This window comes from Stigmatopora argus, chromosome 13, assembly GCF_051989625.1.
Source record: "Stigmatopora argus isolate UIUO_Sarg chromosome 13, RoL_Sarg_1.0, whole genome shotgun sequence".
Lineage (NCBI taxonomy): Eukaryota > Metazoa > Chordata > Actinopteri > Syngnathiformes > Syngnathidae > Stigmatopora > Stigmatopora argus.
Genome location: NC_135399.1, coordinates 13423771 through 13438041, shown reverse-complemented (window position 1 = coordinate 13438041; position 14271 = coordinate 13423771). Strand labels below are relative to the sequence as shown.

The 14271-nt window shown below is 38.0% G+C and overlaps 1 protein-coding gene across 1 annotated transcript in view; it reads left to right on the top strand.

Annotated features, from left to right (window-relative positions):
- The window catches only part of LOC144087145 (partitioning defective 3 homolog B-like), a 79468-nt gene extending 65474 nt beyond the window's left edge, over positions 1–13994 (top strand). The window contains exons 24-27 of the mRNA XM_077617487.1: positions 1752–1828; positions 10794–11000; positions 11301–11414; positions 12047–13994. Of these exons, the coding sequence (XP_077473613.1) occupies positions 1752–1828; positions 10794–11000; positions 11301–11414; positions 12047–12161 (513 nt within the window). The 3' untranslated portion in view covers positions 12162–13994. The remainder of the gene's footprint in view (positions 1–1751; positions 1829–10793; positions 11001–11300; positions 11415–12046) is intronic.
- Positions 13995–14271: the final 277 nt, after the last annotated feature.

Genomic DNA, 14271 nt, shown 5'->3' with positions numbered 1-14271 from the left:
CCCGACCTCTCAGCTCCTTTCCTGGCAATGACGACGATAGACGTCCATTCCATTTCGCCTAAGATTGCTGGCACTGAAACGTGATCACTCACTGCCGGTTTTAATCATCTCCCTCACCTATCTGTTGGTCGTTGTAGTCACCCACCCTCTCGTATTCGCTCACCCTTGAGCTATCTTGTTGCAATCATTTTGTTAATGTTCCCATCACCTCGCTACGCTGTCAGGCCTGCCTTCACCCCATTCTCTCCTCTCCCTCCTTTTCTAATCCACCTCTCATGTCTTTCCTCCCACTGCCTTCTCGCTCAGTGGCTTCATTATATCCCTTCTATGTATTTCAACCGCTCCGGCTCATTTACTTCTCATTCATGCAATCTCTCTTTTCTCCTTTCTTCTCCAACTAATACCCTTTCATTCATTCACTCCACATATCTATTCCCCGCTAATATCCCACGTCTGTCTACCTGAGATATTAGAGCTATAAAGACAGGTGTTCTAAAGGAAGTACGGCCAGAAAATGTGTTTTATATCCCTCCTGGCATCATTCCCTTGAATGCAGAGTGGAGCGGATGCATGTGATATCTCACGCTCAGAACCTTTTATGTTGACAATATTACCGTGAGTTGAAGGGAGAGGAAGCGAGTTTTCCGTTAAAGCTCGAATCTTTTGTCTTTCTCCCTCTTTACGACACGTGCAAGCCCTTCACCAATCCCTTTGTTCGGTTCTTTTGGATGTTATGGTAATATTATTCTTTATTCTAATGTGTGTAAACAACCTTTATTCTCGCATTTGGTTTTGTGTGGCGAAAGCTGTGCTGGCAAAAGCGATGTCTACTTCAGAAAGGTTAGTTGCAGTTGGATCACCTCACACCAGGGGTCGCGGGCTACATTCTAGTTAGGCTTTGCTACGAGGGTCATTCATTTTGTCTGCCAAGTAGAGCTGCGATCAAGCGATAGCTAATCAATTATCAGAGGAATCGAGCGCCATAACACATTGTTGAAAAATCGTGTGGAATTTGACAAATGACTTTACTTGATAAAAAATGGTAGATGGATATTTATTTAGAAATGTATATATAAGTGGGTCTGCGTATGTGTGTGTTCTCTGACTTCTGTAGTCTTCAGTCTGATATTTTTATTTCAGTGTAAGACATGAAGTGGGTGCCCATGTTTTACTTTATCAGGCCACAGAGCATGAGGTAGCGGCTGGTAACTGGCCCCTGGGCCATGGGTTTTGACACCCCTTGCTTACCTTTACCACAGTGTGTTAAAAAAATAAGTTATATTTACACAATTACATGGGTTTTACTCTACGTTTTGGGTTCTGTGATGTCTTGGGTTTGGTTGGAGTCTTTCAGGCTAATGCTCAAATATCCCTCCTGAATAGACTGGCATTATCGCAAATGTATTCTGTTGCAGTTTGGGATTTGTTGAGGAAGATTTTTTTCCCTTCTATTCGGAAATGAAACATGAATTTAATCACGTATGAGTTTTAGTGAACATATGCACATATTTAAAGTAACTTTATCTACTGTTTCCAACTTCTCTGTCGTCTCCAATGCAAAATCCCTAAAATCCAGCTTTTGTCAAGCCGAAATGACATCCTTATCACTCAGGCACACACAAAAATGTACAAGCTAAAAAGTGCGTACTAATTACACATCTTTACGTGGACATTTTTGCCATTTAACACAAATTCCTCTGCCATAGATGGCAATTGGCGTCCAATCCGTTTTGACTGGATTTTTTTTGCAGATTCCAAGCAGAGGACAAGATCATCGAATGGCGCCACAATATGAAGATGTTGAGCGTCAGTATGCCTCTCTACCAAGGTAACTAATTTTATTTTATTTTATTACCTTCACATTGCAAACTGTTCAACATTGACCGGTGTATCTTGCAGACGTTTATTTTTCGAATTTGGGAAAAAGAAAACAATGATAAACAAGCCTATTTCTGGTTCGTTTTTTTGTGTGTTAACAAAAAGTCGAAAATTAGAATAAGAAGCAGCAGAGAATCTTCTTTCAGTTGATGGTGTGAACTATGGGGGAGAAAAAAAAATAATGATCGTATTGTGTTAAATAAACTTAATGGAACATCGGATAAATGCTTGTTTCTCACTTACCATTTTTCAGTCGACTAAAAGAAGGCAATTTATTCCCCTTGTTAACAAATAGAAAACAAAACTCCAAAGTATGCCTGGTTTCGGTTTTCTTTTTCCCAAAATAGAAAAAAAATCCAAATTTACAGACAAGAATCAACATGGGGTTACCACTAAGCTTTGTTTTGTTATGTTGTAAAATCATGAATGGCTAAAAGTCCAAGTAAGATGTTTGTCGTGCTGAAGACAAGTGATGGGCTGCAGCTGCTCACCCACTATTTACACGTGTTACTCTTAATGGGAAACACAGTTGTGGACATACTATATTCTCTGTGCATCATCAGTCACTCACGACTTTTTAGGGTTTCAGTTTTCAAGCCACAGTCTTGCTTCTTCAAAGCCTCAGTGTCCAATCTGTGAATCATTTCCTTTATTTGCTGCCATTTTGCATTAATTATCTTTATTTCTCCTTTTTCATGTTTCAATCTCTATTCATTTTTTAAGACTATCAACTAAACAATATTTTAAACCTTGTCTAAAGATAGATGCCATCATTTCGTCAATTTAGTGAGTACAACTGGTCTACGGTTACAACTTTCTTCATGACAAGTTTGCCTTTCCTTTTCTTATCATTTAACTCAATGGAAATGTTTATTCGAACTTTAATGTAAGCGTATTTCATTTCCATTGAGTTTATTCTAAAGTGTTACTTGAAGTCAGTATTTATTTCCTATATAAAATATTAACACTGTGCTGTCATGCTTATGCAGTTTTGTTGTTGTTTTAGTTGCCAATATTGAATGACAGATTTATATGACGGCTGATATTTTTGGAAGAACTTGCTGGCAATTTTAGACTAGCTATTTCAAGGATGGCGTGCCTCCCATGGCTATTTCAAACAAACCACACATAAAAACCAGAATCAATCAAGGATTGAACCCTTGATCTCAGAACTGTGAGGCGGATATGCCAAACCGTCTTACACTGAGCCGCCTCACTTTCCATTTAATACAAGAAAATTACTTTGATATTCAAGTAGATACCTGGATAATTTGTACTCTGATACAATCCCACAACATATAGGTACATTTACCTAGGTATCAGTTTTAGGTATGTTATACAAGACTGCTATTCACTGGCATTCTAAAAAGAGAACGTCAAGTAACAGAATGGGAGACAGAAGTACAAAAATAACAAGTATGGTCTGGTTCCCATCTCAGTTAAAATGCTGAGGGATGGTTTTTTCACACCTCTTCCATGTGTGTCTGCGCATGTGTGTGAGCGCGAGGGAGGCAAAGTGTCTGCGCTGATGATGACTTTAGCAGATGGGGCCACGAACAGTGATGATAGTTAGGGGGTCTTGCTGTCGCTTTGAAAAGCCTGCAGAAATTGGACACGCATGCGCTCACACATTCAAGACACTGTTTCAGATTCAGGTTTTAGTGGCTAGAAAAGCACTAAATGTAATGAGGACCTCCACAAAGGTGGAAATCTTATCGAAATACACCAAATGTGTGCTGTAATCAAAGATAAAGGCAGGCCAGCAAAATATTTAAGTATAGCGGTATATTTGAAATAGGAAATACAAATAAATATTTTTTTCTTTTTCAAACAAGACATAACAAATGAATAAGTCTCCAAAAAATTACAAGAGAAAATATTTAGTACTATAGCAAGCTCTGTACAACTGATAAGAGAAGTGAAGAAACTGATAGCAAAATTGTCTTTATCACTGCCAATTGTCTTTTTCTTGCCTCCTACCACTCTTCCATCTCCGCTCCTCCACATCGCACCTTCTATCTGTATTTTACCACTTTCTCACAAGTCCCCGCTTTTATCTCAAGAGTGCTGCATTATACTGGAACAATAGTCCCCTGTTGAGAGCGAGTTTGAACTGTAAACAAGCATAGAGCTAAATCAACATGTGGTGATTCTACCTGAACATGAGAGCTTTAACATCATGTTGCTGCTATATTGACTTTTATTACGGGCAGCATAGAATTTCTGTCCTTACCATGGTGACCCAGGATCTCCTACTTTTGATATTTTCCATAGGCTACTGTCTTGCCCATACTCGGTGAAGCTATTTTTTTGCTGGCTCAAGGATATTACTTTTCAGGCTTGGACAAGGTGCTTTTGCTAATTTGGAGTGGTTTGACCAGGACAGATACAGTAGACATTAGTCAAGGCAAGATACGGCTGTGTCAGTAGGAGACTTCCTCAATCGATACCAATCACCCAGTAATCTTTAGTAGAAATCAATTGCCGAGTGGATCAGCCATGCCGAGACTTGGAATCAATTCCCTGTGGCCTTGGAATTTTTTTTAAACAACATGAGTGCAAGACATCTTTTGCACATGCTACATAACATTATGTTAATAATGTAAAACTATATACTTTCCTGCAAACGTTTGACAGTGAGAAAGTATCTGAATGCAAATTGTGACAATGATATGGTACTAATATCAGTGCTTAGGGAACTGCACTGTAAAAATAACAAAATCAACAAAAAAAGATGATGGAACCTAAAATTTCAAGTTTAATAATTTCACTTGAATGCCAGGATATTAATTAATAATAACAATAATAATAATGCTGATAATGAGGATAATAATACTAATAATAATAATGGTAATAATAATAATTTAATTTTATGCTATATGGCAAGCTGTGATGGATATGAATAAGCACTTTTCCTTAGTTGATTTTTACATGTTAAATGCTGTATTCACTGATTTTATTATGTGTTGCCTTGAGTTGTGTGCAACTTCCAAAGGACATTCAATTTTTCTTTCTAAGTTATTATTATTGTGCTTATTATATCCAATGATTTTTGTTGGTGATTGCCATCTGTTGTTTGAAAAGCAGGTTTGACCCAATTAGATTAGCCAAACACCCAGTCCCATTTTTCCTTGTTATCAGTCTTATTGGATTTAACTCACCAATCAGACATGTCGTTCAGGTCTCCGGGAAGGCTGTCATTTCCTCATTAGAATGATAATTTGATTGTTACTCATGAGAAGTGCATGCTGTTTTGTTGACCTCCTTTGTCTATGTCTTTTTTAGTTGTGTTTTTGTTTAGTCTATTTTGAGCTTTCTGCTACAAAATCCCCATCTCAAACATCACAAACACTTTTTCCTCGTGGCGGATTAAAAAAGGTGGCATTCTTTGCCTGTGTTTAGCAGAGAAAGGAAATGGAATGTCCTCACTCTTTCTGCCTCTCTCAATCTCTCTTGACAAGACCTCCCAACCAGGCCCGAAATTTTCCCAGACCACTTTACCACCGCTGCATAGGCCACACCATTGTCCACTGTTTTTTTTTTCTTTTGTACTGGGTCTGGACTCATCAGGACCCTTGTTATTTGTTCGCTATAAAGGACATGCTAAAAGCCTTCCTTCCCTCTTAAGTGTTTTTCATTGCCAAAATTAGGTGAACCAGAGAATGATTATGAACGTAGTCCTGTGAAAGTTGACGATATAAATCTCCAAAATAATATTAAATCGTTTATCCTCATTAATTTCTTCTTTTGACTTACCGTGATAAATTTGCCAAGCGCTGAGTGAATGACTTTGCCTCTGTCAATGTCTGCCTTGTTGAGAACCTCACCTGGTTTTCAAGGTTCTTCCTTAACCTCTGCCCGCACTATTTCAAAACTATTCATGTACCAAATTACCAGCCGCTCTATTTTTTGGTGTTGTAATTTTACAAATAATATTTATAAAGACATCACGCTTCAAGCACAATACCCCAGCTTGAAAACATTACGGGACCTTCATTGGCTCAAGATGTGAAATAATTGAGGTAGTTTCATTGTATGTAGTACCGGTCATGGATCTTGTGATGTTTCAGGAAGTCACCAACTATACAGTCTAAGTGGTTAGGTATGATACTTTCAAGCTCAAATACAACCAATTAAACCTACTGGGCCTACATGACCTAAACCAGTACCGATACTTACCAAGTCAAGCTAATATGATTATATTACAGCTGTTACAGACTCAAATATCTGTTGGGTTTATTTAGCTTTTAACACAATTTGTGTCTACGTTGGATGTGACCAATTTAGACAATTATCATAATGGGGACCCCTATCTGTGATACTCAAGGGTGAAAATATGGATCTTGTGGTGTTATTGTTTGGGACCAGAGAGACAGAATGAAGTACGTTAAATTATACTGCAGCTTGCTTGGCTGGTTGTTATTCTTTCCACTTTCAAATGCAAGATTTTTTTTGCAGCACTTATCCTGGGGTAAATGGATATGTCTATTTGCGCCAATGGCAACGAGTGAGTACATTTATGAAATAACATTAGTCGTTGGATCAGACAGAAGGCTTTTGAAGTAGTTCCTTAGTTTGTAAGTGGTAATATGCCAAAGGTAGTGTGTGTGGTCAAAGTAAAAACAGCTAGGATTTGTGTGTCACCGTCAATGCGTTAATGGAGCAAATCCTGCAGTAGCAAAAAAAATCCGAAATGATTTTGTCTTCCTTTCTACCAAATGGATTGGAGCTCAATCACTGTCACTCATTCGCAGCCTGCCGTTACAACAGTAGGAAGGCTGTTGATGTTCGTAGTCTGAAACTTATAAGGTGGAGTATGCCAAAATGACTGTTTGATCAATGAAAAAAACATTTTTAGAGCAACTTTGTTTGTGCATGACTCGAGAATGACTGCTGAGTATTACAGTTCTCAGGCAACTAACATAGCTTCTAATGTGACTTTTTTTCCCCAAATAATAAAACCTTATGATGTGTTAAATTAAGTCGTTGGCTGCCAGCTTCAGCCAGTTCAAATAAATTGAATGTCTATCGTTGTCAGTAACAACGAAACATGATCATTCACTGACAACCACATGTGAGGGACATATTTTAAACAATTTTCATCTTTTTAAGAACTCATTTGAATTTATCTATGCGACTTAATGAGGTACCGTTGAGTATTTTTTGGCCGAAGCTTTGACAAACATTTTCCAACTGGCATTGCAGTATTATGATGTTTTGTGAACCAGCACTCCAAATCTCTATTGTTCTGCCCTCTTCTGTGTTTCCGAGGCAACGGTCCCCGACCATCTGGAAGGCCCTCATTCCGCTTCCTCTCTCTTTCCTATAATAGGTTTGTCCCCTGCCCTTCTCCCTTTTCTTTCTTTCATGGAATACATTTTGTATTCATTCACTGTGGACTGTATTCTTTTTGCAGTTTCCCCCCTATACAGTCCACCTCGCACTCTCACAAGTGCACATACGTAAACTCGATACCAGCGTGTGCACACTCTAGCATTCACTGGGGAATGTAATCATGTTAGCTTCCTGGACAGACCACTTTGTGATTCATAATTTCTTGGTGAATTAATCATATTTGACAGAGCTTTATTGACAAAGACGGATAGAAGGCCCTTCAAGTGTGTTTTTCTTTTTCTACATTTAAACTTCAATTGACCGTCTGAGGAGATTGACCTTCAGCATGGCCGAACTTTAAGCCCATGCTCCTCCTTTCACCAGCTGTATTTACTCAACCTTTATTTAAGTGGATTTTTTTCAAGTTTTATCTTTCACCTCGCCACATTTGTGTGGCCCACGAAAAAAAACATGTTTCCTGACATCTTTTTTCACTGAGACATTTCGGTAGTTCTCAATGAAAGATTGAGGATTACAGAAATCAGATAGTATGTTTATAATATGTTAATTTTTTAAATTTGAAATATTTTTTTTGATAAATATGATTTTTATTGTTTTATGATTGTTTTTCAACCAAAAAATGCAAATAAAGAGCAATAAATGTAGCTGAAAATTTCAGAAATAGAAAAAGTAGTAATTGTTTTCTTCCTTTGGAAAATACTAATACAAAATTGTTATCTTGTTTTTTTTTTTAATTAAAAAAAACTAACATTTAAAATTAAATATGTATATATATATTTTTTCGGAGCCTCAAAAAGGGGGCCTTTACAATTTGTCACTTTCACCAGCTATCGATTCATTTGTCCGTCAAATAATTATCGATTAAAGCTAGCAGCCCTTGTTTGCAGACCTAACCCAAACAATGATCTGGCCCAACTCCTTTTTCAAATTTGTGCTTTGAGATATTTTTGTTCGTCCTTTAAATCCTCAAACTTTTCTGTTCATCTGGAAACTGTCATCTCAGGCAGTTTTCCAATCTTTTTCCAAGGTTTTGGTGACCAACTGTTTGTTAGTCTTCGCTTACACATTGCTCAATATTTCCACACATTTGGTATGTTCCTAATTTCTTCTTGATAATATTCTCTAGACTTTGACCCAAATAAGTGTTAGTTAGGAGCTAATGGAGTATCGTGTGACTTGGCGGGGTCAAGGATCAAGGCAGGTTTAAGGGCCTCCAGCACCCAAGCACCAACACAAATCTCCCTGGCAGCTGAACTAACAAGAGACCATCTCACACAAACACACTGGGTGTGCAATCACTTAACCATAAGTAGCAAAATAGATTAATGTCTTATTTGGCTTCTGCCTATCTCTGCTGCTTCAGGTGTCACTCCTAAGGTTTTTTTTATTCGCCCAGATTAGCTTTTGTCACAACTCACACATACAGTCCCAAGATTCCTAATTCCTTACCTGGCCAGGTTTTTCACGGAGCAGCTTAGCGTGGTTTAGTTTAGTCAACAAAGGCAACTGCCAATCTTACTGAAAGCCTCTTCTCTCCGCAATGTGTTCTGCCCAGTCCACCCAAAGAAGGAAAAAATGCTATTACGCTTGAAATTGCATTCCGTATGCGCATAGTTTTTCCTCAAAGACTACGCTGTAAAGGGATTTATGTTGTATTAAACGTAACAGTGATGCACAACAGATAACGGGGGAAGTAGATTTTTATCGCTATGTTGTTTGCCCTGTGCTGCCTTTGGGATTAAAACACATGAGTCGCACATTAGGAAAGTGAACTGCTGTGTCATTTTCACACGAGTATGTTTATACGAAATAATCACAGAACAGCAAGTTTTTTTTTATTTTTACCTTTACTCTTTACCTCATTATTCCCTCTCACTTGTTTCCCCTCTTACATATTGCTTGGGGCCTGGTTGTGATATTTTTTTAGTGGAGAAGGGTAAATTTCGATTTGAGTTTTTTTCTGCAAACCAGGCTTAGTGCAACATTCACAAAATTATCTTTACAAACTTGTTTGTGTATAAGCACCCATGTCTTTACGCTGTAGGAAGCACTTTTACAAAGGTACGTGAAAGTGTACCTGCGTGCGAGTGAGTGAACGAGAAAGGCTGGTCAGGAAGTGATATAACATCTACTGTGTTTACTCCCAAATCCATTGCAAACCTGAAATCCCTCAGAACTAGAACGTCTCACGTTACTCCAAAACACTGTCTGAGTCCTTGGCTTAGAGGGCTGTGTTACCAATTATCCTTTCAACTTTACAACTAATATTTCCCCCCTACTCTGCATCTGGTTTTGGTATTTCACCCTTTGTGTTCAATAACTGACAAATTATTTAATGGGTGACACATCAGCTTCCAGTGACGGCAAGAGTCGTCCATTCCGTTTGACGTCCATCGTCGTTAATGAGTTAAATGTGGATGCTGTGTTCTACCGCTTTTCCCACAAGCACGTCATTCACTGATTATTTTGGGTTGGAGGGTGTGACTTGGAAAGTTTAATTTGCGGTTTCTTGACGTACGTACTCTATATGTGCTGGCGTTTTATGGCTGCAACAATTGTGTGTATGCATGTGGTTGGATGCATGCATGTGTGTAAATACCACCCAGTAATGGCTTCCACTCTCATTATTGCCCCATAATCCCCAGCTGCTGTGCAGTCGTGACGTGATTCCTTGAGGGAGAATTCCAAACTTGCCACTGATTTACAATTGATTCCCTACAGATTTTGACTGGATTTCCACTCCATTACTAATATCGCCTCTCTCATAAGACTGAAAGACTTAACAACTAATTAGTTTTATACCTGTCAGCCAAATACTATGAATTATTATGAAATCTGAAAGTAACCTTTTAGAGAAGTCTGGAACAGCAATGTTTTTCTGGTGTTCTTTTGTTTTTCCTTTTCTTATACATATAGATATGAGACACATTAAAAATCCATCATATTGTACCAGTTTGCTTCCCATGTTTACTGCAGTCATTTGTTTTAAATGCATGAAGCTCCTCTTGGTACACCGTTTTCTTACATCTGCCTATCTAGCTTGTCCTTTGCCCCACTCTTATCTCTACTGACTTCATCTTTGTCAGGCCAAACAATAAGAGACGGACGGTCTGGCTCACTGATATGGGTACCGGGTTGACTTTCAAGATTGATCTGTCATAGCTTCTGGCAGATGTGGTCATAAAACTCTTAACTCTTAAAACAAATCGTACTGAACATCTGATGCACATTAACCTGTCACCAAATTCCGTATCATGTCTTGGGGAAATAACGACATGTTACGGAATGAAGTGACATTGAGATATTGCAACTTACCATTATATTAGCTACGTGATGGCCACATCTGTGTATTGCACTTACTTTCCACTGGTCAAAAGCTATCAATATGGATAAAGTGAAACCGCTAAGGTCACGCACAACTTTTAAGACACTGACATGTGAAGTGTCAGTAACACATTGGAGGAATGGTTTAAATATCCCCTTTGAAAATGAACTACCCACGTGTTAAATGATAAATTAGCATTGTCTGAATCGATCATTTGTCATGTTTGGTTTTCCAGGCGAGGTCCATTGGATCCAGCTGAGTACACCATGCATCCCTGGTCAGGTCATTACATTGGCGCTCCCCAAGGTTACCACAAGGCCCCATCCTACCTCAACCCCAGCTCCCAATCCCCTCCATCTTTCTCCAACTACCCCCCTAGTCAGCCTTACTCACGGCCAGCAGACCCTCGGGGAGTTGACTCAGGTTTTTACCCCCAGCCAAGGTAATTGAATGCAACAGTGTCTTCTTAAAGCGTGATCCAAACTCAGAAGAGGTGTGTCTGAAAAGTTGCAGTCCGGCTGTCTTTAAAGGTTTATTTTGAATGAAACGAAAAGTTTTCACATCCATTTTAATGCTGTCCATGTCTAGAATAAATAGTATGTCGCACGAGACCTGGAACTTTTTGGATACACCTCATATTTTCTTTATCTAGCCACCATTTTTCCCACAAGAGTGGAAATATAAATACTGTCCTAGGAGTTGTCATAACAATGCTTACTTACTGCTAGTTTGGTGCCCTCAGCTCCCAGCAGAGAGGACCCTTGCGGCAGGATGTGCCCCCATCACCCACCCCGCCGCTTCGGGGAACACGGTATGACACAATGACCCGTGGAACTGCTGCCAGAGGAGGTTACAGGTAAGTTCAGTTTGAGTGTGAGCATGCCTCTAGCTACTAACGGATGATTTGATAGTATAGTTTGAGATGAAATGACTGGGAAAACAGATCATAGAATGCTACAATAGTGCACAGTGTGGGATTATAGAAAAGGTGTACTGTAGAGGTGAATCATGCATATTTTATGAGAATACGATGTATTTGCTGATATTACAAAGTTCTCCTCGATTCATGGGTTATGACTTAATTGAATATAAAATACACATTTAACACTATTGGAAGCAAATTTGACATTCTGGAATCTTTTGGGAGAGAAGACATTTCAGATATTTTAATCAAGACTTTCAGACATTTCAATGAAGAGTTTTTTTGTTCAACATTTCAAGCATTTCAATCAATTTGATAGATTTGATTCTTAACCAATAATTGCAAATGTCAAGAGCGATGCATTACTACACCCTTGATGTCAAGTCATCATAAATCAGGTATTCTATTTTTATAGTCTAGGTATTGCTTTGCTTTGCTGGGCAATTTTAGGATCGAAATCAAAGATCTTGGCTTATATTTTATGCTAAGGTCATGTGCATGACATGAAACCACTGAATTCCAACTAGCTAGCGCAACTTTTATATGAAAGCAAATTATTCCTCTAGGCACCTTGTGGATCCCAATCCAGAACAGTACATCTACACTGAGGAGAGTGGACGCCGGCAACATCAACCGCAAACCAACCCAAGACAGAAGAATGGCATGACCGCAGCTGTGTAGGTTGAAAAAAATCTAAAGAAAATCAAAGCTTTTTGTTGTAGAATTCCGATGTCTGTCGATATCAAACACAATCCGATGTTTGAAGTAGACCCAGAAGCTAAACAATGGAGGTTAATAGCAGGACATATCTCACGATATCATGTTGTTTCAAGTCATGTTAACTGCCTCGCAGAACAAACTATACAATCCGTCTGTCAATTTCAAACCACGTCTGCTCTCACAGGAGGGAAATATCAGTCAATCTGCTGATTTTGGTCACAAATGAACCCCATTACTGCTTTGTCACGCTTTATCACCAGGACCAGAATTTAATTGGGTCCGCTTTACCACCGAATACTGTCACACCTAACAGCGTTATGATTGGTATTTTCACGTTTGATGGATAGACTAGCATAACAAAGTCTGAAACTTTCTGCACTTAATGATTGCATTTTGAAAATGATACATAGTTTTAACCACTTTTCTAATGTGAATATGCAATAGTTATTTTTTTATCTTGAAATATCTACATGAATGTACGAAAACCTTTAGTCACATAACGCTTTAACTCATTTACTCTTGTAAATGCGTTGTTTTCCTAGCAACAACAACGTGAGATTTAATTAAATTGGTTGTTTTACAGCTAATTTAATGTACCCGTACACCAAAGTAAGATTTCAGCATCCATTTTTAAAGACTTACCTGAATAGGATAGTTGCAAACCTTTTGTCATATCTGTCCAGATACTCGAAATTCATCTCTTCAACTGGTGATGTGTTCAAGTGCGCGAATGAACCGAGCCGAAAAGTGCACTTAGTGTCCTCACAGCATTTAACCACTCGCTGCAAAGTCACTTCACACAAATAAGCATTTTAACCTGTGGTCACATCTATGTTTCCTAGTTTAGCAGTATTAATGTAAAAAAAAAAAAAAAGAAATTTTCATGATAAAACTCCACTGCAACATTTCATTTTAGCAGCAATTTCGCTGTCAAAATTAGCCACACCGATGGTACGAATATATCAAAAAAGTGCTATAAATAAGTAAATATTGATAGAGTTGGAAAGAAAACAGAGAAATCGAGCATTCTTAGGTGAGGAATGGACTGTTATTGGCAAGGTTAATTAAGAGTTTTTGTCATGACACTTATTACTAAAAAGGTATGTCAGAAAAGTTCCTGGACAGGTTCACAGTGTATTGCACATTCTCTGTCAGAGCATTCAGTCTGTAGTAGCATACTAGTGCTTTTTAAATGACCAAGATTCACTTACTTTCAAAAGGGCTAGGCATCCACATATTTTTTGATCTTGCTTGTCACTATGCAAATTGGTATTTCCCCAAAGCTGCTTAATTGGACATTGCAATGAAAAAAAGGTTTAAATAAATCAAAAGCGAAATAGTTGTGCAACAAATTTATCATGGAAGTGAAAATGAAATCAACACTTGGATTGAAAAGTTTCACCAAATCACCAGTTTGTGTTTTTGGAACATTCTCCTGGAACTTTTTGGGCATACTGTGTTCATTTTTCATGTTTCGTTTCAAGAATGATTGTTGTCAATTTCACTTTGAACAAGCAAACCTTTTGGAATAAGTGCGTAATTGCATAGCTTAAAATTCTGCACACTTTTTTTTAATGATATAAGCTGAAGGTACATACCAGATATCTTGTTTTATTTCTTTCGGATTTCTGGTGCTCACCGAAACCAATGTATGAAGGAACAAAGTAATAATACCGTTTTTATGAAATATTGTTTGCAACAAGTATCATAACTGTCATTTTTATAGATGTTCAACCACATTTTATACCCATGTACAAAGTTTTTTTAAAAATTAAAAATCCATTTAAATAACTGTTTTGATGTAAATTTGTCTGTTTCTTTTTTTTCCCTTACTAACTCTTGCTCTGCTCATCTGTTAAGGTTAATTAATCGTGAGTCAGGAGAAATGCTTTTCATCCAGCCTTGCATATTCCACAAGGTGAGTCCACTTTTAGTCCGTTAAGCAGCTGATAAGTTGTCTCATTGTGAAAAGCGTGATAGATGTCTGCCTTAAATTAGTCTGCAACTAATTATCTATTCAAAAAAAAATAGATCTGGTGCACTGATTACAGCCCAAAGTTGAGTTTTTTTC